The 25,811-nt window shown below is 36.1% G+C and overlaps 1 protein-coding gene across 4 annotated transcripts in view; it reads left to right on the top strand.

Annotated features, from left to right (window-relative positions):
* The window catches only part of LOC149805329 (TOG array regulator of axonemal microtubules protein 1-like), a 189,395-nt gene that overhangs the window by 121,416 nt on the left and 42,168 nt on the right, over positions 1–25,811 (top strand). For 2 of the 4 annotated variants that reach the window (XM_089949253.1, XM_089949252.1), the window contains exons 4-8: positions 3,792–3,827; positions 10,222–10,397; positions 11,792–11,994; positions 17,329–17,627; positions 24,425–24,532. In XM_089949253.1, the coding sequence (XP_089805379.1) occupies positions 3,792–3,827; positions 10,222–10,397; positions 11,792–11,994; positions 17,329–17,627; positions 24,425–24,532 (822 nt within the window). The remainder of the gene's footprint in view (positions 1–3,791; positions 3,828–10,221; positions 10,398–11,791; positions 11,995–17,328; positions 17,628–24,424; positions 24,533–25,811) is intronic. The other 2 variants (XM_089949254.1, XM_089949255.1) reach the window with 2 other exon arrangements.

The following is a 25,811-nucleotide window of genomic DNA, read 5'->3' as shown; positions in this document are numbered from 1 at the left end:
ATTGTTAAATGTTTCTAAATCTTTTGTACCGAGAGAGAGAGAGTGAGTTTATTATAGACAACACATTTTATACAATGTTACATGTAAGTTCTCTAACCTTCCATTTCTTTCCCTTCCCCAATTTCAAGATGCGTGTGATTTTGGATTCACAAGCAAATACATGTCACTTACCCGTTTGTTTCTTTAAAGCAATGTCTTTAATTTGATTCTTTATTGTATATTTTGAAATAATTCTGCAAACTAAAAACACTTGCAACCAAATAAGCACACATGCCCTTGGCAATTATAAAAAATAAGTTTGTTAACTTGTTATTTGATTTTATTGTATTCAGTTTGGTATACATGTACGTGTAGAAGATTTTGGGATACTGATCCCATATAAAGTTATCTATTACCTAAAGTTTTTGTAGCTTGAACAAAAGACACTTTATAAACAAATGTGAACTGTTCTATTTTTGTCTTTCAAATACAGAAAAAGTTGTACAGTATATAACAAAGAAATCTGAAAGGTATGGAGCAGAAAATTCATTTAACTTGAAATTAAAATTTTACAGAGGTTTGCAGGATTTGTGTTTGAAAGGACTTTTCAGGTTTTATTTACATTTGTTTTCTGAATGCAGTAATCAGATGATGAGAACAAATGTGTCTGAAAGTTTTCACAAATTATTCAGAAATGTGTTTTTTTTCAGACAGCATTACATTCCTTCTTTCTACTCATTTTGTTTGCCAAAGTGCAACTTTACTTAATATAGATTATGTTTACCTTTTTTAGATTTATTGACTAAACTAAAATTTATGTACATATTTTATAATGTGACCGACCCATTATAGTAGAGAATGCCTTGACATATATATAAACTATATATACAGATCACTTTGGTGTCTATGTGTGTGTCTGTCATCATTCCATCTACATGTATTTGTATATCCATTAAGATCATCCACACCCAAGATTAAGCTCAGTGTGAAAGGTTTTAAATTATGGTTAATGTTAAAGATGTTTACTTTCCTGTGAAATCTGTCTCAGCGAGCCAAGTTAAAAGCAGGATCAACCAAAAAAAGGAGTCTCGTACTAGGTTATAAATTCCAATGGACTAGGCATAAATCCATTTTGAAGAAGTTCTTCATTTACCATATTTACACTGTTTCAGCCAAAACTAAAAACATATTATGCCCAGACTGTGAAGATAAATAATTTGTATTCCTGTCAGACTTTAACCTACTAACACTCACCTTATACCTAAAACTTTGCAAATTCATTTTTAGAGTAATGATGAAAATCTTCAACCATTTGATTCTTCATCTAAAAGGAATGATCATTTTCTCTTTTCCTGCAATAGGTATGCAGTACAAGTAGTATGTTTTCCCTGCCCTCCTGTTTCCACCTCAGTCTATTTGCACTGATTTGAATATTGGTCATGAATGGAATAATATATATTTTTTGTTATGCTACATAATAAGTTTGGATATACAACACTCTCTCACTATAAGGTTTGCCATTACACCCTGGTTCCTGTTATAATTTATGGTCATGGATTCCATTTCATTAAGTGGTAGTAAAGTTAGATGTATAATTCATTATAAGGTGGTCACACTTTAAGGTGATATTTTCTATGGTTCCTTTGGACAACATGATAATGAGGTAGTAACTGTGTATCATGTATTTAGTTCAAGATGGTCTCACTATAAGGTGGTATACTCTGGTTCCCAAGGACAAGATTATAATGGGGGAGTATTGTGTGTATCATATACGTGATAAGGTGGTCTCACTATAAGGTGTTATTTTCTCTAGCCCCCTTGGAGAACATTATAATAAGGTAGCATTTTGTGTCATGTACTTAAGTATAAGGTGGTCTCATTATAAGGTAGTAAACTGACCCCCATTGACAACATTATAATGAGGGAGTATTGTGTATCATATACTTCATTATAGGAAATTTTGCTTATAGACTTTTACCATGTATTGGCCTTTCATAGGATGTGATAAAGACAAAGGTTGAAACATTTTAATATTTGAGAAGGTGGGGTAGCATCGGTACACTTAAAAATATTTGAATGCAATCATGTGTAATCCGATACTGCAAAGGATATGCAAGATATTTGGGCATAGTGCACCTGAATCTGCAAGTTCAAGTAGTTGACTGCTGTTCAGTGTGGCCTGTGATATTTGTCATATGAAATTTATGATATTACTGTATTTACTGATAATCATGACAGTTGTTAATATTTTAACAAACGGTGTCGAAGCTCATTACATTCCATTGGTAGAATTTAAAATCCCTTTTCCCAGAATTACAAACAATCTAATTTCAACCTATGTCAGGTTATAAAGGCATTGGTGTTGGTGAAATTCATATTGTTATTTTTTTAATGCTTGAACTTTTGTTATAACAAAGAGGGGGGAAAAAAATGGAATAAAATTGCTTAATCAGTTCTTCCAGCCTAATAGAAGTTTTATTTACAGTTTCATCAATCCCATATTTTTTTTAATCCAAGCGGACTTAGAGCCATCGTATACAGACGTGCAGGGCCGTATCAGTGCCCTTATAGGCTTTAAGTACTTATTTAATGAAACGATTGACATTGACATGACTCTGCCACTTTGTGTATACACTTTTCATTAACATGGTTTTATAGGCCCTATTCTCGGTACCTACTGTGTCTGTTGGATAATATGGCCCTGCAAACATGTAATACCTGGTTCTGGAATTGGTACTGTGTATTCAAATATCAATATTTACATATGACACAAGTTAGGAGTATTTCAAGGAGAAATATCAGTTGATTAAGTTTCTGAGATACTTGTCCCACCCACTTTGTGAAATATTTCTCTGCAAATGTTGCTCTGGAAAGAGGGAAGTGAGGAAAATCAACATGATGGCATGTCAGAGTCTGTGCTAGTTATTTCAAGTGACAAATAGAAGAAGAGTGCAAAACCTGATCATCCACATTAGTAATAGTCTGGGTCTATGATATTTGCATTTAGGTGTGGATTTTGTGCAATCAAATTATTGTATACTCATTTACTTTTAAATGATTGGTCAGGTGTTTGATAAAAATACTAAATCCTTATTTTAGTATATCACACCCAGACTGGAACTGTGTTAAGGGTCTTCATCAGCATCTCAAATCGTTTTTAATTTCATTCACACTTTATTGCAGAAAATATTTGGAAAGTTTACGAGGTGTTTTGTTCTGAGTTGGGAAAAGAACTAACTTGCTATGGCATATTAATACATCTTAATCTGAGGGCATTGGGGTATCCCTAATCTGAGGGCATTTGGGTATCCCTAATTTGAGGGCACTGGGGTATCCCTAATCTGAGGGCATTGGGGTATCCCTAATATGTGGCAAACATGCTATGGCATATTAATACATCTTAATCTGAGGGCACTGGGGTATCCCTAATCTGAGGGCATTGGGGTATCCCTAATCTGAGGGCACTGGGGTATCCCTAATCTGAGGGCATTGGAGTATCCCTAATCTGTGGCAAACTTGTTCTTTCTGCTGACTCAGAATAAAACAGGTATGCAGTTTCATGCATATATGATACAATTTGTGAGCACTATAGACTTTTCCCTACAAAATCAGCATGTGTTCTTAAGAGATTAATAGTCCCTGTAGCTTTATGATTTTAGGGAAATAAAAATACAAGAAATGTCGTCCAATCAGCTCAGCCTATGTACAGCATTGTTTCTAGTGGGAATTTACTTTCTGTCACCCATAATGTGCACTCTGCACTGTACAGAAAGTCTTTACTAACACGTTTTTTTTACTAACTCTCATTACAGTTGATCAAGATGATGATCATGATGAATCCAAACCAGGTAAGCTTACCGATACTCATTCTATATATAGAATAGTGGGCCTTAATTCTAACGTACCATGGCATACTGTAGTCCCTGATATTAAACTGGTATGGTGAAGGACCTTAGGATTCTGGTAGGAATTTAGCTTTGAAATTGCTGCTTCATTTTTTTCACTTAATGTAGTTCTTTGCTTCTATAAAGTTATTGCACATAAGATAGATCTGACATACACTGCAGGGTGGTATTGCATAAAAACATATGCATTATTACATAGTCTCGTGATAATGCTACAGCTTTACATGCACGGTAACACAAAACACTTCTGGCTGCATTGTAGTGAGGGATCACTATCGCTTGTAATATTGTCGTCCTTTTCCATCTCATGCTAGAAAACGACCTCAGATGTAGTAAATGTTGGGGATTTTGAACTTTCAAGTCCTTGAACGTATGACATCATATAGTTCCTATTGACAACATAACTATTTGAATAATATAAACAGTAAATGAATGTTATGGAAACGGAATGGTTTATTGAATTATTTTGACTCATATTGGAAAGAGTCGAGGATGTTGCAGTTGGGACTATTGTATATAGTATGTCTTAATTCTAGAACTATAAAGGGGACAGCAGGAGTTGCTGCATGGACCTGTAAATTGCAGTGAGTTTTCTTCATTCAGTCTTCAGTATTGTACCTCTGCCTAGTGGCAGAAAAACTATATATATGTATGTACATGTATGTATATATATATTATACTGCAGAGAATCAAGAACAGGTAAACAGAAATACTATGTGGCAAAATGTTCTGAATGGCAATTATTGCAGACTATATGCTTCCTTTTGCCTCTCCTCACCTGGCAGTTGATGCTGCCAATCTGCTTCCTTCATTTTGCTCTAGTGTACCTGGCAATATATGTAGTGACTGCTTTCTTTCTGTAACGCCCCACTCTTTGTAAGGGGTGTGGGTTGATTGGCAGATTGCATCTTCTTTCAAGGTGTCCGTGTTATTCAGTTCTCGTTATCTAGGAGATGATCGCCCTCTGTGTTATTGCCCAGATCGAGTGCACCTACAGGTAGAATAAATAGAGATCTGAGCAGATATATAGAACAGAATGATTCGAGCCCCTGTACATAAAAATCAGAATTTAATCAATTTCATATTAAACACCACTCCGGTGGCCTAGTGGTTAGAGCATCCACCTCGAATGCAGAAGATCATGGGTTTGATCCCCGACAGAGTCATACCAAAGTACTAACAGCTGCCTCGCTTGGCGCTCGACATTAAGAGGTTAGTGTTAGGACTGGTTGGCCTGGTGTCAGGATAATGTGACTGAGTGGGACATCATGTTACATGGCTGTGACATGATGCCCCAGTGCTAGGCATCAGTATAAACTGCCACACTGCAGACATCATAGTGATATGACTGAAAAATTGTTAAAGCTACATTAAAAATCCAAATCACATACACACACATATTAAACAATGGTGATAATACAATACATTAGGAAGATACACTTCTTTTTGGAATAAATCTTTCACCGAATTTCAAAACACAATTATATTGATAAAAATAGCCAATCAGTTTTACTGATAGAATTAGTTCATCATACAGTCCAGTGAACAATCAAAGTCATTGCCCTATACAGTTGCATAACCTGCTTATCTCTGGTTCACTCCAGTTTACTGTAGCTGTTCTGTCCTTTTGCCTTTTTCCTTTTTCTCTCCCAAGCTCACATCTCCTTTAGGCCCTCAGATTTTGTGTGGGTAGGTGGATATGTAAGCATGTAGTTACATAGATACTTGGATACATCATTGCATAGGTGCATCAGAGAATACGTCTGGGAATACATCTGAAGAACTATTTTCCCCTTTTAAAACATAGCAACCTAAATTCTGTTGGTTATCCTACTGGGGACAGATCATTATCAGATCTTACTATTGGTATTGAACGGATACCAAAGCTGTTAGTTGGCCCAAGCCTGGCAGATCAAAACAAACCTAGTTTTATGAGATTAATGTACTTCTTAATGGCTAATTCATCACTTGCATTAACAGCACACAAGATATAACAGTTCTGCTCTTGTCTTAATTGCACAAATGAATGAATGAAATTCACTATATGGCTTAACTATGTTATGTTCAGTGAATACACACATTCAAGTCTTTAGCATACATGAAATCACACTGCATGACTTAACAGCGTTGATTTCAGTCAATATGTACTCAAGTCTTTATCATATGTGAAATTACATAATATCAGTGAATTCACACTGATTCTGGTAACTCATGTCAACTAAAGTAATACATGAAATTCTTAGAACCTAATTCCTATAAAAACAAGATGATAAATTTAAACAATTCGACAATCTTATATAAAGAAGATTATTGTACGAATTCATATATATATATATATATATATATATATATATATATATATATATATATATAAATTCAACACAGTTATACTCATATCAAGAGAATTGATCTAAGAATTTAGACAACTAAATTCATGCACATATTATCAAATAATTCAAGCAAAACATTATATTGGTATCAACGAATTTCATGAAATTAATGCAGATAATTTTGTGCTTTCAAGCGCTCCTCGCTTTTACCATCAAAATTGTGTCTGTTGACCTTCCAGACATCTGGTCCCTTGGACAAATGTTTTACAAGAGAATTTCTTTCAAATTCACTCTCGGAGTTCCCTGTACGAGGCTTAGACTAATTAGATTTTTTGATGAGGCAATATTTAAAACTAGGAAATTCAGTGTGGGAAACACCCCCCCATTTAACATGACCAATCAGGATGAAGTATATTTACCGCCTTTTATAACTAGGCGCCAAAAATGCAGTCTGCTTGCCTTAGGTTTTTGAATAACTGTTTATGAATCTTTCAATTCTGACAGTTCTGATGTGAAATCAAAGTTTAACCGTGTCCTTAACAGTATGTCTGGCTGCTAGATAAATGAAAGGTTAATTAGGAATAACCACCTCCACCAACCAGACATTAGAAATCATTTAACAAGCACCTGTCTCCATAAATCTAATTAATTGTTCTCTGGCCCCAAACTAATGTGCTTTTTGTAGATTGACAGAAATTTGCCTCCCCACACTTTCATTTGCCTCATTTTACATGGCAACTGATGGAGTGAATCTGCTTCCTTCCTTTATCAAACTGTACATAGCAATTGATTCACCACTTCTGCTTACTTCCCTTTGCCCCTCTGTACCTAGCAACTGATGCAGCCCTCAGCTTGCTTTTGCCCCTCTGTACCTCATACATCATCTCACAAATCTGTACCATCTTTCACTACAGACAAGCACTGAGTTTTCTCATAATTATATGGAAATGAGGTAGAGTACCAATACTGATTTTCGAATGACAGCTGAACTAACATTTGTGAGACATGTATTTAAATGGCATTGGATCTTGGGATAGGTGGGGTGGGGATTTGTTTTCAGGGTCTTAAAGTAAGAAATTATCTAGCAGTTGGGGCAAGTTAAAATGATCCAGGTAGTCGTTTTCAGCCACCTGTGTCACTAGCAGTGACCCACATTGTTTGGTAGGTCTATATTGTTTATGCTTTGTAAAATTTGCTTTGAATTTAACCCTTGAAATCTTGATTAGGTTTTATTGAACACTCTCAGCTCTGAAATACAGTGTAGGTTAGTGCAGATAGTGTATGATTTATTGAGGGTCAGTAATCTGTCGGTGAGTTACTTCAAATATGGTCATTTAGCCCAATAAATTTTGTGTGACACTGATAAAAAGCCTTGACATTTAGTTGGTTTTGTGTTGGTGCATTCAGGCAGACATTATAATTCTACCAGGGTGATAACAAGTATTCACTTGATTTTTCCCAAGATATCATTAACAAAAAATTCAGCAAAAGTTTGATCCCAAATAAAGTGTTTAGAATGTTGAATCTATTTTATTTTCAGTTGATATTATATCTGATTCAAAGAGTTTGATCAGTTCTGGAAACAGATTGTTCAGATCACTTTGTGTAATTTTGAATACATGTTCAAAATGCTTTTGGTATGCTTTATTGATTGTGTGGGTGCAGTCACTCATGGATGTCTGATACTATTCAAAATACAAATAAACTTGAGTAGAAATAGGAAAGATAGTTTCACCATAACTGTATGGGTCAGAGTCTCATTTCCAGTATCATGCGGTACCAGTTCCTTTGAATTTTGTGGTTGCTACAAAGCATGACATTTTCAAAACTCAGTATTCAAAGATTTTTACATGAAAAGAATAGGACCATTTCCCCATTTGATATATTTAAGTACTGATGTCTATTTTTTTGTAAAACGAAATGATACCTACAAAATGCAGCGACTTAACAGTATGTGTCACTGATGGTCAGCATTCCTTGGAGTAGTGTGTAGTATTCTAAACAGTGTGTATGAAATAAGCCCTTCCTCAAAAGTGTGAAGTTTCCTTGCACGTAAGGGACTTCACAATTTCTATTCTTCAAATTGATTGCTTCTCAAACACACACACACACTTGTACAAAACTGATTCAGTTAATTCTGTCTTGAATGATAATGCATAATGTTGGTACATTATGTATCAAAACAATAGTATTTCAAATAATTTTTTTGATAATTGCATGAAGCAAAGTGCATTATGTATTCTGGGAAAGGGATGCAGATTAATTGAAACTTAGAAGCCTAAAATATTACAGTTAGTTTGTCCACAGTGCTTAGGAATAAAAAATGCTTCTTTGTGTGACCTAAACATAAATAAGTTTGAAATGCTTTAAGCATGATATTTTTTAATTGAGTTTTTTTCTTTCTTCCCCACTATCTGTTATTCTTTATATTATTTGTTTAACTCATTAACCCCAGGCTCAGAGTTTACATGGCAGAAGGTAGTAGCCTACTGTAGTGTCAAGGTCATGTATGATATACTAAAGTGGGTGGTATTATAGAATGGTAGACAGATGTAGCTCTACAATGATACCAAATAATCTGGAAGTTCTAGTTGTACTACAAAATACAGAGGGAAAAAACTCATTTTTTAGACCCGATTTTTTTTCTTCCCAAAATTTGCCTTTGGTCGGAATCCGATTTTGTGTCTGGAATTTAGACTTTTTGGTCTCAGATCTAAGGCAGACCGGTATTAACTGCAAACAGACAGATGAACCTATGCACAAAGTAGGATAAGATGGGCATTTCAAGTAAAGAGTGGTCTCAATATGAAAATGATGCAAGCAAAATAGCCAATGAAAAACGATGTTTCTAACACAACTAGGTTATTGGAAAATCACCTGGAAGTTGATGTATTTCGATGTATTCTGAAATAGCCCACAACATGTGTTTCCTACTCTCATTTCAGGCGAAAATGACAAAAACTTCCAGGGGTTAATGAGTTAATATTTATATGTTCTTATTTTATTTTGATTTATTTTCATATCTTTCAAAAAGATTATTTAATTAAAAAAAATACACCTTTTCTATTTAGTAGTACACAAAGCTTTTGTTGCCATCACCTTTTTTATTTTTTGTACCTTGTACAACTTTTGTCCAGTTAGAACATTCCATAGTTTTTATGGCATAGTGTCCATAGTTTGTCACTAATAATAGTAAAAAGCTTTATTTTCTTACTGAAATTAGTAACAGAGTATATATCTACTAGCCTTTCTTCTCAATTTTACATGATCAGAATGACAAGTGAAATTAGGTAAATGATTAGCCCAGATAGTAGAATCTCCCCATAAATATTATCCCCTGATGGTTATAAATAAAAGAATTGTAGAAGATGCTTATATGAAGAAATCACAATATTTTCTCAAATAATGTTTCAAATGTTAATATAAAATATCTAATGACATAGAAAGGAAAGAAAATTGAGATAAATATAACGATTATTTATAGCATTATGTTTGTGATAGTAAAAGGACTGTGATAGTTATTTTTTGGCATTTATCAGTATCATTTGGGGTCAGGGTCATGTTTAAGGTTATAGTTGATGTAATTATACATCAGGATTATTAAGTACCTAGAAGAATATGGTATTACAAATTGCTTCTCTAAATGAATGGTACTGTGCTATGAATTTCTCAAAGGGGATACGTACATCATGATTTTTCATTAAATGACAGTGTTACTTTCCTGAATGAGTCACTATTTTCTGATGATGCAATAAGTATGGTTTTATACATATTTCAGAATATTTTAATGCCAGTCTAACTTCATTATTACTTCCTCTGGTCTATTTCACGTTCAGAGACCTCAACTACTGTTGAAACTTCATATTCAGTTTGATATTAATAAAGAATGAGATGATGCCAAACAATGAACCCTGTAAGGTTTGAACCATAATTACTGTTTTCCTCGCATATCTCCCTCAAAAATGTGCTTCTGTAGAAGCAATAAAAAAAATCTTTGCTCTTTTTAGCTAAAGAAGAGGAGTCCCCTATTCCACTAAAAGCCACAATAGCTCGCTCAGCAACTCGCAGAAATAAGAAAGTACCGCCACTAGCTGCATCCTTCCCCAAGAGCAAGGATGATGATGCAGACAGTGCCTATGCACCTTCTCTGGAGAGCACACTGGAGGCTGAGTCCAAGAATGATGTAAGTTACTGTAACATTTAATCAGGTTTATCTGAACTTCCTTTGGGGCATCAAATAGGTTAGTTTGGTTTACAGCTAATCAGCATATTTCTGGGGATAAAGAAAAAACATAATAGGCTTTACATTAAGAAGATTGAGGTCAAAGTCCAATTTTTTCATTTTCTAAGAAAATTTAATGGAGTTACAGCCCCTGTTTGACTTAGAATTTTGCCATTCAGTTGCATCATTTTGCTAGGGCATCCATGTCATACTGACACTTATCTATTTTCACAATGTTATTTTCTGCTTATTTTTTTAAAATAAAACATCAACTGGTAAAGAGTGTCACTTTACCAGCTTCTGAAAATCACGCTTCAGTCATCAAGTTTTACATCCATGTTAAAGTTTTACATACAGTTCATATTACAAAGTTTTACAGCCAATTCATATTACACAATTTTACATATTATTTATATTACAAAGTTTCACATCCAATTCATATTACAAAGTTTTGCGTGCAATTTATATTAGAAAGTTTTACATCCAATTCATATTATACAGGGGGCCCCAACTGACAAAGTGGTCTAAAGCACTTACCATTTTGGATCACTGCTATCTTACTTCTGTCTGCATGGGTTCGAGTCTCATGTTTTGCCATTGTGGATATGTGGGAAAGCTAGCTGGTAGCGTCCAGTGGGTCGGTGGTTCTTTCTGAGGTTTTTCCAGGTTTTTCCTCCACCATTAATACTGGCCACTGTGTATAGCCTATCTTGTGCTGAAAAATGGCAATAAACCCTATAACAACAAAACAACAACATATCATGCAGTTTTACATGCAGTTCATATTAGAGTTTTACAGCCAGTTCATATTAAAATATTTTAATGCAATTCATTTACATGCAGTTCATATTGCAGTTTTAAATGCAATTCATGTTACAAAGTTGCATATGACTAGTTTTACATCAACAAACAATTTAAAACATGGGTAAATTTAAGAAACTACTTATGATGATCTGTTTCAAAATTGTCACCATGACTTAGCTAAATTGCCTTTAGCAAATTTTAAGAAAAGCAGTCTTTTTTTTCTGTATTGTCTTCCTTCCTTAAACCTTATAATTTTTTATGACTGTCACTTCTTATCTTTTAAATGATAGCTAGACAACACACATCTGTCAGATAATATGTATTGATTGGTCAGAAGGAGAGAGTAGAAGTTAGCATGCAGCAGCAAATCTCAATCTTCACCTTCTGGACTTGAAATAATACAAAACTAGTGTTGTTTTTATTGCGTACAGTTTGCTAATAAACAAAATTAGGCAATAGATGCATGCAAGAGTCAGCCAGAAGCATGTGTCCAAGCTAATTAAAATTCTTTTGCCAGTGTTTGGTAGTTACTTTGTTAATTTTTCTTGCAGATGTTGAACTCACTGGCCAGCATTAGGAACAGTGCCAGTAAAAAGAAAACCCAGAAGATAACTGAGAAACAGAATATTCATCCCAGCTTATCTCAGTCACGCTCACCATCTCCTGAAAATCTGAGGGAGAGTGGAGTCTTTAGTAATTATTCGTCACAGAAAGATACTGACTCTGAGGACAGTTTATCCTTCACAAGCAAAAGGTATGACTGACTTTTGAAACATTATAACTTTTTTGTTTTACTGAACCTGTCAGTAAATTCAGTACTGATCGATAAACAAAATAAGTCTTTGAAAAGATCTGCAGGTGCATATGCAGTATGCCAGATCTGTGCAGATATTTGCAATTGACACAGCATAGATAAATGACATTGATGGAAAAATGTTAGAAATGGAGACCAATTCTACTACTGAGAAAAGAACATACTGTAAAATCACGGTGCTCTCCCACTTTTATCAAAGCAGACTTGGGTGAAGCTTATGGATGCAGTTCTACAATATTGAGTTGGTTTTATCATAAATCTGCCATTGTGACAGACTTCCTGAAGGAGAACAGTATCCAAACTTTTTCAATTCCTCCGAACAGCCCAGAGTGATTTTTTTGCTGAATTTTGTTATCACAGTTTTGCTGAGGGGAAGATATTTTGAAAGCTTACATTGTATGAACAACATACCTATATGTGAATACAAAATAGCATTTAAATAATTGGATAATCAGAGACATTTGTTGTACATCACATTAATATTCAGGAGTTTTTAAATATTCCTTATATGTAGGAATCCTTGTGTTCATCCATTCATTAGTCCTTCCAGCTAGCACACAATTTTGTTAGCACAGCTAGTCCCCCTATTTTCAACGGATTGCCATGACACTTGGTATATGTGATGGTCATCAGCTGACTGAACATTTCAGCAGATTACTTTCCTCCTGTAATTTGTCTAGGAGTTATACATCTCATCGTCCAGATGAATCAAAAGTATGACTGAATCTTGTCAAAAGAAATGGAGCTTTTCATGGTTCACTATAAAACTTTGTTCATAGTATGGTCATCATACAGGGATGTGAATATCATTAGATCATGATTCCAGTGATTTTGTTCATTACTGATGATTTTGTCTTCGCATTTTGTGTATGACAGAGTATTTTGAATGCAACTAGTCTCTCAGCTTTAAATGGATAACTATGAAATTCAAGATAGAATCTTATGAATATTTGTTGGTCTTGCAGGAGATTAGCTAATATCTAGTTAAATGAGTTACACCCTCTGAAATTATGATTAATATTATTATTATTATTATTATTATTATTATTATTATTATTATTATTATTATTATTATAATAGTGGGGACTTTGTATAACGCCTAATCTTTAGAAGCTCTAAGCGCTTTACAACATTAGACAACACCTATAACATAAAAAAAAAACATGATTGCAAAAAACAAACACCATGAAATTAGAAAACGTAAAAAACATGCTGCAAATATTTAAGGTAGGAAACATTATTAGGTCTTTAAGTTTGTTCTTGCAGTCGAAAGAAGTGAGTCTTTGTGTCTAAGTTCAGTGGGCAATTCATTCCATGTTGCTGGGCCCTGGTATGCAAAACAACATTGTCCATATGACTTGTTTTCATAGTCTGATTAATGAGTATACGTTTGTCAGAAGAGGAGTGTAAGTATCTTGCTGGTGTGTACACAAGTGTGAGGTCGGATAGGTATGTTGGACTGGAGTCCGTCACAAAGAACAAATTTTGTGTTTGATTCTAGATCAAATGGATAGCCAGTGTAGGGTACAGAGCAGCAGGGAAGTGTGCTGTGATCATGGTACTCTAAGTATGATCTGAGCAGCAGTGTTCTGAACTTTTTGAAGTTTCGGGAGTAGATATTGAGATGAACCAGACAGAATTGAGTTAAAATAGTCAGTCTTGAAAGTACTAATGAGCACACAAGTGTTTTAGTGGCATCAACTGAAATATATTTGCGAATTGAGCTGATGTGTCTCAGCTCAAGATATGCAGCCTTGCATATGTTCATGACTTGTTGGTGCAATATGAGAGTACTGTCCAGAGTAACACCTGGGTTTCGTACTGACTGTGTGAATTTAATGTTGGTGCTGCTGATATTTATTGTTTGAGGTAAAGGGTGTGAATGAGAAAGTCTTTGTGTTGTGATCAGAATGGCCTCAGTTTTATCATCGTTTGTCTGCAGCTTGTTACATGTCATCCATGATTTCACATCAGAAATGCACCTCTCTACACCTTGGATGGTAGCATCAACTTAAGTTGGGTGGCTAGATTTGTATATTTGGGTGTCATCAGCGTACAATTGGTGAAACACTGGATGATGATCTGTGACACTGAGAGTGGCTGAGTGTATAGAATGAAGAGAACAGGTTCAAGAACAGACCCCTATTGAACACCACAACATAGATTAACTGGGCTGGAATGTGTTCCATTTGCAGACATAATTTGTGTCCTGTTGACCAAGTAGAACTTGAACCACAGTAAGGCAGTATCGTGAATACCAAATACATGCTGGAGACGGTGAAGTAATATATCATGGTCTGTTGTGTCAAATGCTGCAGACAAATCAAGGAGGATGAGGACTGTAATCTTTCCGCTATCCAACGCAGAGAGAATGTCATTAACTACTTTTAGAAGAGTACCGTAGTTTCAGTGCTGTGGCAAGGGCAATATGCAGATTGTACATTGCTAAAAAGACTCTTTGAATTCAGATGAGATACAAGCCGGGTTTGAACAACCTTTTCTTTTTTTATATGAATGGGAGATTAGAAACTGGGCAGTAGTTCTTTAAATCGTTATGGTCAAGTGTTGGTTTCTTCAGCAGAGGCTTTACAGTGGCAGTTTTGAAAAATGATGGGAATTCCCCAGATGAGAGAGTTATTAATAACATCAGTTAGTGAAGGCAATACTGGATCTAAGCACTCAAGCAGCAGTGATGTTGGATTTGGATCAAGTTCACATGACTTTAGTGCACTCTTATCACAATATTATTATTATTATTATTATTATTATTATTATTATTATTATTATTATCAGACAACTTTGTAATGTTATGATTATCTGGAGATGAGCATATTGATAAAATCAATGTGCTTTAACAATTTTTGTTGTGAGTTCTTGCTCATTTTGTCCTTCAGTTGTCTTGTCATGGAAGTTTCTATGAATCACTGTGCATATCATGGTCATTGTCTAAAAATGTGCATATTGACAAATGTTAATACTTTTGTGATTTTTGTAAGTTATTACCCTTTTGATGTATGCAGTATGTGACAGAAATTGGGAATGCAACTTGTCAGTGGGAATCTTAATACATATGATATTGATGATTGGTAGATATGCATGCAGATAAATCATTGTACTCACACTGTTTTAGGAAGAGTGATAAAGTAATAAAGAAGCCAGTTGATGTTGGAGTGTTAAGGTAAAATTCTTTGTGACTCAAAGAAAAATGAGTTTTGCACAAAAAGTTTAATTTTAAAGTATGTTCCTTTACCAAACTTTGTGTTAGCTTGTACTTAGGGCAAGGAATAAACCTATAGATTTGGAACTCTGAAGTCAGAGTTCAAGCTCATGATATGTCTAATAAGAAAATTATGGTTTCTGCATAGTAAGTTGAGTTCCAGTCACCATACCTTTACCCAAAGTCAAGGTCATTGGGACCTGTTTGTAAATAACTCGAGTCAGTCATGCTCAGTAAGTGCCTACATAGTGGTCTGTTAATCACAGGCTGCATGTGTTTAATGAACTGTTCATGCTACTCTTGTTATTAAAATGTTGGGTTTTGGGTTTGTTTTACATTTATTGCACATAAAATAGAGTCCCTGCAACTTACATTATGAGATCTTGACAGCTCAGGCATTAGTGTCTCATTTGAGGTTGGAAAATAGGAAGCACTTGGAGGAAACCACTAAAGTTTGATGGGCAGCCTTGCATATATACGAGCTGGGATTGAACTTGGGACCATATAGGTGTGAGGCACACTTATTACTTTTGTGCAATGTGGGCATCTTTTTGCTACATTAGATATGGATAGTGCTTGTTGCAGATACTGTCAACACCTTGTGTTTGGAGTTAGAAGCTGACTTCAGAAAACCTCAGATTTTATTTTGACCTTAGAAACCTTTAAGAAAAGCCCACCCACCCCACTGAAGGCAACTTAAATAAATTGTAAAAACCTAAAAATTTCAAAAAATGATGAATGGCTTTACTTGACCCACACACAAAATGCTTCTTTGCTCACATTTATTTGTTAGGCGAGCCTAGCAGTTGAGAGAATTTCTCAGCACTTGCAGGTATTTACTTTTTAGTTATATTAATTTTCACTTTATTTTTAGTTTCATTTTATTTTAAAAACAAACTGAAAGCTTTTACCATATCAAATTGTAATAAATGTTATGCACACTCAAAAAAAAATTTAAACCTTGAGAAAACCATTTTTTTTTAAATCCTGAAATTTTAACATTTAATTTCACTTCCAGCTATGTGTATTATTTGTTTGAAAAGCCTTATCAGGTATGGACCTTTATGACAAATTAGAAATATCAAGCAAACAAGCTTAACAAACAAACAAACATCTTTACCATAAAAAAACGTGTTATTCAAAATAAAGCTGTTTTTTTCTGTGATTATAAATCTAGATTTTCAGTACAAGATTGTTACTTTCTATGGGGTAACAGCTCCATTTTGATGAAATATTAATGAAATATATATTTGCATGTTACATGTAGTTGTATATGCATGCAGGAACAGTGATAATTCATCAGATACCAAAAGATCTTTGGTTTGGCATTTATTTCCAACTTGTATAAAACGATCTTGCAGCTGACATCTGTTGACAACCAGTCTGCAGTATAAGCTGTTTGCCCAAATCCAACATTAGTTCTAATCAGATTTGCATACCATATATATACTCATGTAGGATGATGTGCAGGCAGATCCAGGTCTGTGTCATGTATTTGGATAATCAGATGAACAATCAACATATTCTCTGAACTGCAGGCACATTATGCTATGGCAGATCAGGATGTTTGTTGTTTGCAGCTTGATTTGACTTATAAGCGAGTATATACGGTAGGTTAATATGTAACTGGCTTTCACCTGTCTTGTAACTATGTTTGACTGTTGGTACCATCAGATCCTAGTGCCATTAATATGAACATAAGACTTGTGTGAAATTTGATATTTCTTCATTTTCTTGCACTCTAATCATGCATGACTTGGTTTGAAATTGGTTGAATTTAACACATAAAGAGGTTATAGACTTTACATACAAATTGTTTAAGAAAGAATTTGTTCAAGTTATATCCTGTAATTCACTATAAATTTCTTTCATCTTGAAATGTAAAAATTGCACAATATGGTTGAGATTTTTTGGATTTAGAAATGTCTTGAGGTATGTGGAATGCTGAAGTAGGCACATTTTGCGTTCTGTCTTTGAATTTTTGCAACGTCAAGAAAACGCTTCAGTACAAGCAAAGAAAATTGTGTCATATAATTTTGTAATTTGTTTTTCTTTAGCAAAAAGACTGAGTCACCATTTGAAATCAAACCCAAATTGGCCAGAACTGGATCCATACGAAAGAAAAATGACCAGGGGCAAGATGACAATAATTCACTGGGTACTGGTATGGGAACTACTATAAAAGTTGACTATAACCCAGTAAGTGGTGTCACATTCAGGGAAAATAAGAACTCGGATGTGCATATTGTTGGAAAAGGTTATAATGAAGATGGAGTCAGTGAACCTAGCAAACCATTCGTTGGGAGTATAAGCATTCGTGCAAAGGATAGGGTTCAAAAGCAGAAATTAAACAAAGGTATGTAGCAGAACTTATATTTGGTGGGGGATGTCTTGAATATGTTTCAGATTAGCACTGGAATAGCATTTACACTGACCATTCATTTTTAAACATGCAGATAAAGCAAGAATAACAACAAGTTTTTGACACAAGATTCTGTCATTGATGCACTTTTTTGTGTTCTGCCCCTGGACATGTTCTGCATAGGGAGTACTTGGTAAAGTCCTGTATATCCATACATCTGTATGAAGCCCCAGTAAGATTTTGAAAGACTTTTTCCATTGAAAGCACATTTTTTTATGATGCATACTTGAAAGACCTAGCTCAAGTTTAATGTTCCCCTTTTTATCGCAGATTTTGAAGGAGTTGTGGCTGCAGTGACTTGGCAAGTTTTCATGTATTATGTGTCTTGTTTGTGCTTGGTAACATTTGAAGGATTTCTTTGGTTGGAACCAGATTTTGTTTCTGGCTTACTATTAAGAATACCTTGCTCATTGTGTCATACTTTGAATGAGGTATGGCCCCAGTTTAAGATATTATTGTATCTTCTTGACATCTGTCTGTCTTCGGGAGACGATATTGTAGCTTCTGAGTAAATTGTTATTTTGCCTTCTTCCTGGCTCTCTTTTCAGCATGCTTTATATTTCTGTCTTCCTCGGCGTTTTGAATGCCCTGTCTGACAGCTAGGCGCCAGGTGGAGCAGTCGTTAGCACAGCTGTCCCAGTTGTTGATGTTGGCCGTCATAATGTCTTTCTTGCAGACATCTTTGTAACACAGGTGTGGCCGTCCAGTTGGTCGTGCACCTTCTGCTAGCTCCCCATATAGCAGAGCCTTGGGAATGTGGCCTGGGTCCATTCTTTTGATGTGGCTGAGCCAGTGAAGGCACCTCTTGCTGAGAATGGAGAACATGCTGTTAATGTTTGTGTATTCAAGAACCTCTGTGTTGGGTACTTTGTCCTGCCAGTGGATGTGCAGAACGTACTGCAGGCTGCTGTAGAGGAGTATGCTGAGCACACAGGCCTGGTAGATGCACAGTTTGGTCTTCTCGGTGAGGTTGGAGTTGTTCCTGACCCACTGGTTTAGTCTGGCCATCACTGCTGCTGCTTGGCAATCCTGCTGTTCACCTCAGAATCAATGGAGAGCGAGCTGGAGATGGTGGACCCGAGGTATGTGAAGTTCTCAACAACTTCCAAGCTGTACCCATCGATGGTGATGGAGGGAGGAGAGTCAGCATCCTGAGCCATGATGTTCGTTTTCTTCAAACTGATGGTCAGTTCAAACTCCTTACAGGCATGAGAGAGGTGGCATACAGCTGCTGCAGTCCATCTTACATGTGTGATGTCAAGGCTGATTTGTCGACGAAGAGCAATTCACAGATGAGGACCAGTGTGTTGAACAGCTTGCCATCAGTCCTGGCATGGTTGTACACTCCCTTGCTGCAGTCCTTGAATGTGTACTGAAAAAGCATGGAGAAGAAGATGGTAAAGAGTATCGGTGCAAGGACACAGCCTTGCTTCACTTCGCTGCTAACTGGGAAGGCTTCTAATGTTGCACCATTGAAGAACACTGTGCTGTGCATGTTCTTAAGGAAGGACGTGATGACAGTGGGCAGTTGTGGAGGGCAACTGATCTTCTGCAAGAACCTGAAGAGTCCACTCCAACTGACCAGATCAAATGCCTTCATCAGATCTGTGAAGGTGATGTAGAGGGGCATCTGCTGCTCGTGACACTTCTGCAACTGGGGTTGTGTGAAGATCATGTCTACAGTTGATCAGCCAGCTTGGAAGCCACACTGGGACTCTGGGTAGATGAAGGAGGCTAGGGTCTGCAAGCACGCCAAGGCGACATGGGCAAAAGCCTTTCTGACGATGCTGAGGAGGGAGATGCCCCGGTAGTTATCGCAGTTGCTACAGTCTCCTTTGTTCTTGTACAAGGTGATGATGTTGGCATCATGCATGTCCTGGGGGGGGGGGGTGTCCCTGTTCCCAGCAGAGGAAGGCTTTCCTCTTCACCTCAGTCACAGGCTCCATCTCCTCCCAGTTGGCTTCATGCCAGTCAGCATTTTTGTGCTCCTTCTTCCCATAGGTGGTGATGGCTGTATTGTACACAGCATCACAGAGGTGGGACCACTTGGAGTCGATGGTGTCATCCGATGTCGCTTTGGTGGGAGCTTCCTGCAGTTTGCTGATGAACTGTTGTTTTCTATGGGTTGCTTGCACAGCAGGTGTTGATGCATGGGTGACCCTTCTTCTGGGTGTGGTGTGTCTTCTTGGCTATTATTCACACCTTGCTGGCCATGAGGGAATGGTCCTTGTTGCAGTAGGCACTGTGGTAGCTGCGGGTCAGGAGGACATTAGCCATTTCCACATGCCTGGTGATTTATGAGGTCTATCCAGTGCCAGTGGCATGAACATGGGTGTCTCCATGACACCTGGTGGATCTCCTTGCATTTGAAGGACTTGTTGGTCACAGATAGGTTATGGGAGCAGCACATCTCCAGCAGTTGCTGCCTGTTCTAGTTGATCTTGCCCCTTTGGTGAGAGCTGAGACAGGTGGACCAAACCTTATGGTCAGCTCCCACTCTAGCATTGAAGTCTCCTAGTAGGTAGAGGCCTTCATTGTTGGGGATACTGGATATTACCTGATCCAGAGCCTCATAGAACTTGTCTTTCTCATGGGTGGACCAGTGGGTTGGGGTGTACACGCTGAATATGGTGGCTGGTCCTGAAGATGTTGACAACTGGAGGGCAAGGATTTTCTCAGTACCTGATGATGGAGGTTCAATGAAGGCAACTAGCATGTTCTTTACAGTGAAGCTGACACCGTGCTGCCTAGGTTCATCCAAGGGCTTCCCTTGCCAAAAGAAAGTGTGGTTTGCTTCCCATATGGTGCCACTGTCGGCCACTTGGGTCTCTGGAGGCAGGCAATGTCGATGTTCAGTCAGGAGAGTTCTCTGTCAATGGTAGCAGTCTTTCATGCATCTTGAATCTTATGCAAGTTAGCGGTGAATCCAGGACACATGATCCTGATGTTCCAGCTTGCAAAATGAAGAGCTTGAGTCTTCTTATTTCTTGCTTGAGTCTCGTCTGGTGCGGAGTTTGTAGCCCACTTGTTGAGATGGTTCTCTAAGCTCCATGCACCTAGTGAAGCAGGCAGGCCATGGCAGGCAGCACCTTACTGACTGGGGGCTGCCCAGCTTGAGGCTGGTGGTAGCTATCCAGTGAGACTTGGTGATCTCCCACGGTTGGAAGCAACCCCTGGCGTCAAGCTCTACACCAGTTGAGCTTTGACTTGAACCAGTAAACTGCTACTTCCCATGTTGTGCCAATGCCTTATGATAACACTAGAGTGTCCTCTCCAGTAGAGCTACGAAGCCTGGGCAGGGTGGTATGGAGAACCAGCTGTTGCCCATGCAGCAGATCCCCCTCACCACGCAGCTGGTGGACCCAAGGGAATGATGAATGCCGATACAGCTTGGCACCAATAGCATCACAGGAGTTGCCAGAATTATGTTAAGTCAATGTCAGACCACCTTAGAGACTCCGTCTCTGGATTTACTGTCAGGGTTTACTCTGTTAGTCTTTCCTGTTAGTGGGTATAGCTGCAAGGCAGAGGAGGTATGAAATTGGAGTTTTCCTTCTCCTAGAAGGTTTGATTTCACTTAAGTTTTGTAGGTTGGATTAGAACTAAAATTTTACCTGATGCTTAATATTTATGTCCCTGCCATCTGTGCAGGGGCGTATAGTGTTACACATGTCCATACATTTTATATGTAAAAAAATTTGCTTTTGTTCAGTAACATTGGGTATGAGGCCTGATCTTGGTTAAGTTTGATTTCCATAAAAATTGAACTGGTTGTTGCCCATTTTTTATTTTCAAGTTTGCTATTACTTCACAAATTTTGTTTCCTTTCAGTAACTTTTTGCAAGTTTTCACTGATATCATTGAAATTTAATAATAAGGTTATTTTCATTCATTTCTTTTTCTTCAAAATATTTCAGGGTTATGGCCCCTGTTTACCATATAGTTTTGCCTGTGCATAATGAATTAAGGTTTTTCAAATTGTGTCATACTGGCAGAGGCATACATGCTGTATTGTCATATTTAGTAAAATTATGTTGTCATATGATATGAACATGGTCAGTGTAAATGTTATGGATTAAATATTTAACAAAATATGCAGGGAATTGGTAAATGCTGACTGTTACAGCATGCAACAACACTGGAGGCATAAGAATTTTTACTTAAAATAATTGTTTTTAAATTAATGCACTGGATGTATACAGTTATCTATCAACATATTTACAAAACATAACTTTACCAGTTTACTTTTTAAAATGCCCTGTACCCTTTGGAACAAGATCTGCTTGATGCAGATGTCAATAACTTCTGCAAAATTGTGTCAGATGAAATAGAAAAGGATTTAACATTCTTCATTTGTTTTATACATCAAGGTCCTGTATGCCTGAATGTGCACAATGGTATTGATGCAGATTTTTTTAATTTTTAAAGTTATCCAAATAAGTCAAGTAAAACTTGTTCATACTTATAAGAAATATTTTGAAAATTAGCTTCTTGTGTCAGTTTAAGGTACTCATGATTAGAGTTATTACCTGCATTCTGTGTCTGAATTTGAGACCTCAGGATATGAAGTTCAGTTTGCTCTTTTTGCAGTGCATAAAAAGTGCAGTCATATTCAACATGTACTGAAAACAAGATATAAGCATCATAAAATAATGTCAGTTTTCCACTTTGTCTTTGTTTGACATCATTTATGATTCTCCTCAGTGTGCTGAAAGCAGTTATTTGTAGGTAATTTAATAATAATAATGATTACTTGAAAATGTGTTGTTGCTCACAAATCACTTTTCCTTTCCTTCATTGGTTGCCATCTTGCTTGTGTCAATTGCTTAGCCATTTTGGAGAACATAGGAAATCTGTTGATGACCTAGTTATAAATCTGACATGTTGCATTCATATTATTAAGCTGGAAAACTTTACACTGGTGTTGTTAAACTCAGTGACATCATTTGCACTCACAGGCATGATTATTAATAATAATAAAAATAGTTTAATTTCAGTTGATCTCAAATTACTATTCTTTTGGGTATCAGTTACTAGCAGGATATTTGCAAACTATTGTTGCATAATTGTACTTCCTCTTTCAATATATCAGGGATTGGTTTATATTGTTATAAGCTTGTTGCTTGTCTCTACTTATTTTGACACTTTTGAATTCACATTTCGCTTATTAATGTGTAGTTTCTCACAAAGCATCTTAATAATTTGCACATGTGACAATGCAAACTATTAACTATAAGGGTAAATAATAAATTCCACATTATTTTATCAGGTTGATGAGAAATAATAACTTGCAGCTAAATTGAAATTCAGTGTCTGCCATTCCCAGAATACATTTGATTTACAATCATGTTGGTTTTTGTTGCCCTTTTGACAATGCATATATGATTGGTTGCAGAATCTATGAACATTTTAAAATGTATGCTTAAAATTGTGTGAACTTGAATATTTAAAAAAGAAAATCTTTCTTTTATCTTTTCCTTATCAGTCAAGATTAATAAATTGAGGTAAAAGTCCAAGTAGTCTGAACTAATATATCTTCAAATTACAAAGGTGAACTAAAGGACTATGTCATCTTTGATAAAACAGAGAAGGTAACAGTATACATTTTCCAGGTTTTTAGATTGAAATTTTAAAAGATTGATATCATAAATCCAACTTCTTTTTAACATTGAAAAACTAGATCTTGTGACACAAAAAATAGTTTTCACTTCATAGCTTCAGATAAACTATGGATTTTGAAGAAATTAAATTGGAATTTCACAAATGCATGGTTGGTTGCTGGAGTTTACAATTGATACATAAGCATTTTATGAAAATCAGTAAATATTCCACAAGTGAAAACACATTCCATAGCAGTTAGAAAGGATTCATTTATGATGGCAACAAAGGATTTGCGGACACAAAAACATATAATACTGTATGCACCTGTGCATAGCATGCATTCAGCTGAGAATGGTCTAAATCCATTTCTGCCACTCAGTAACATAATGGCAGATCTGAATTTATGTTGTTTGCAGCTGGGATTGTGTTATATACAGGAACAATTTAAAATACCAGTATGGTATTCTGGACTCAGTGTTGTTTGCATGAATATATGTAACCAAGCATGTTGGTAATGGAGCGCTTCACATTTAATTTACTATTAATTGAAAATGACAAGGGCTTCAATATAGTTCACTATCATTTATTTTGAATAACAGACACCATACTGTGAACAGCCTCGACTTGGATCTGTTGTTCCATAATAAGCAGGAAGGTCAAAGTTTACCCTTCATCAGATCAATGATTTAATGAAAATGACATACCCCCCCCCCCCATCTACCCAATACAATACAATTGCAGATTTGAGACCAGGCTGTTTGTAGATGGTTGTGTGTTTTAAATGGTTGTGCATGGGTAGATAAAGTAAGCATCCTTACATGGCTTGCATTGAAAATAGCTTTTAACGTAAGATTACATATAAATGTAAATGGAATTATTTTGCTTCTTGAAAGGCCAGTAACACGTACATCATTTTGAAAGCATAGTTAAAAAAAACATCAATCTTGCAATCACACATCCTGGAATAGACCATGCACAATAAATCGTTATGATATCTGAGCAAAATATGCTGATGTATTGTTTAAGCCCTTGTCAAAAAATGATTTTCTCACACACATATGCACCATGAATGAATGATTTACTGTCTGCAATTTTATTTGCAAGTGTTTGTTGTGCTCTGATTGTTACAGGCTCAGTGTTGTCCCCCTTAGGCGTGGCTTCCATGCACAGCCTTGGTTCTCTTGAGTTGGAAGAAGATAAAGTGCCCAGTCCTGATTCTATTGGTGTGATTGGAAAGGGTAGGTTGTGTAGTTGGCTTCTGTCCATTTTGATTCTGTTTAGCACATTTCCTGTTTTGCTTACTGGCAAACTGAGGACAAACACCTGCAGTCAATGAATTCCCCTTGCAGGGTTCCTATGGTCTTTGAAGGTCTTTGACAGTTTGGGAAACATGAGGTAGCATTTTCAAGGCCTTGAAAATTTGGGAAAATCGAGCAGATTACCCTGAAATCTTTAAAGTCTTTGAAAATTGAAATAAACCCAAACATTTGAAATTCTTTCCATAATCATAGCAGTGGCTTCTCTTTCCATAATGATTGAAGATAAAAAAACAGCAACTATAATAATATATATAAAGCAGTGCTGATGTCTGTTAAGAGAACAATTTATTTTGTATTAAATCTGATGCATAAGTTATATATTTCTGAAATAACAATGAGTGTTAACCTATCTTCCAGATCATTATAAAGCAATTTTAAGAAATTAATTATAGTTTGAATTTCATCATTAAACAATATTGTAGTATTTTGCATTCGTTGTTTTTTTTTCATATAGCCTGTATACAAAATGTTAGCGAAAATAGGTCTTGGAAATCTGTGTTTGTGGTCTTTGAAAGTTTGGGAAAAGTCTTTGAATTTATCATTCATAATTCTGCATGAACTCTGCTTTGTAACTTGATTTATTGAAGAAACATTATTTAGCAGAATACATCATGATGATGATAATGATGATGCCAACAATGATAATATAGTTGATAAAAATTAGATTGCTAAGACATTGTTTTTATTTTAGTTGTTGTTATTGTTGTTGTGGGGTTTAACGTCATTTTTCAGCACACGATAGGCTATACATGGCGGCCAGTATTAATGGTGGAGGCAGAAACCAGGAAAACCCTGGAAAGAACCATCGACCCATGAGAAGCTACTGGCAAGCTTTCTCATATACCCACATCGGCTGAATTTTATTTTAGTAACAGGAGCAACCCCATCACACTCCCAAAAAGTTTCGTAATGTTTTTGATTGCAGTGTGCAGGCATACAGTTGTTAATAATGGATTGGTAAACAAAGTAAAACTTATAACATGATGGCACTTTTCAAGGGTTTTGTCTTATCAGCTCCATTTTAGATAGACAATGTAATATCTTCATATGAGATGTTGCATGTAACTGGCATAACTGAAAAACCATTTGGCATGTACTGATTTTTTTTGTTTGTTTTGTTGGTTCTAAAGGTACTTTTAATACTATATCATGCAGAGGGAAAGGGAGTCAAGTGCCTTTCGCATGGATACACCAAGAC

The sequence above is a fragment of the Sinohyriopsis cumingii genome, chromosome 2, assembly GCF_028554795.1.
Source record: "Sinohyriopsis cumingii isolate HCF-2022 chromosome 2, ASM2855479v2, whole genome shotgun sequence".
NCBI classification, from domain to species: Eukaryota; Metazoa; Mollusca; class Bivalvia; order Unionida; family Unionidae; genus Sinohyriopsis; species Sinohyriopsis cumingii.
This window is presented reverse-complemented; position numbering and strand designations above follow the sequence as displayed.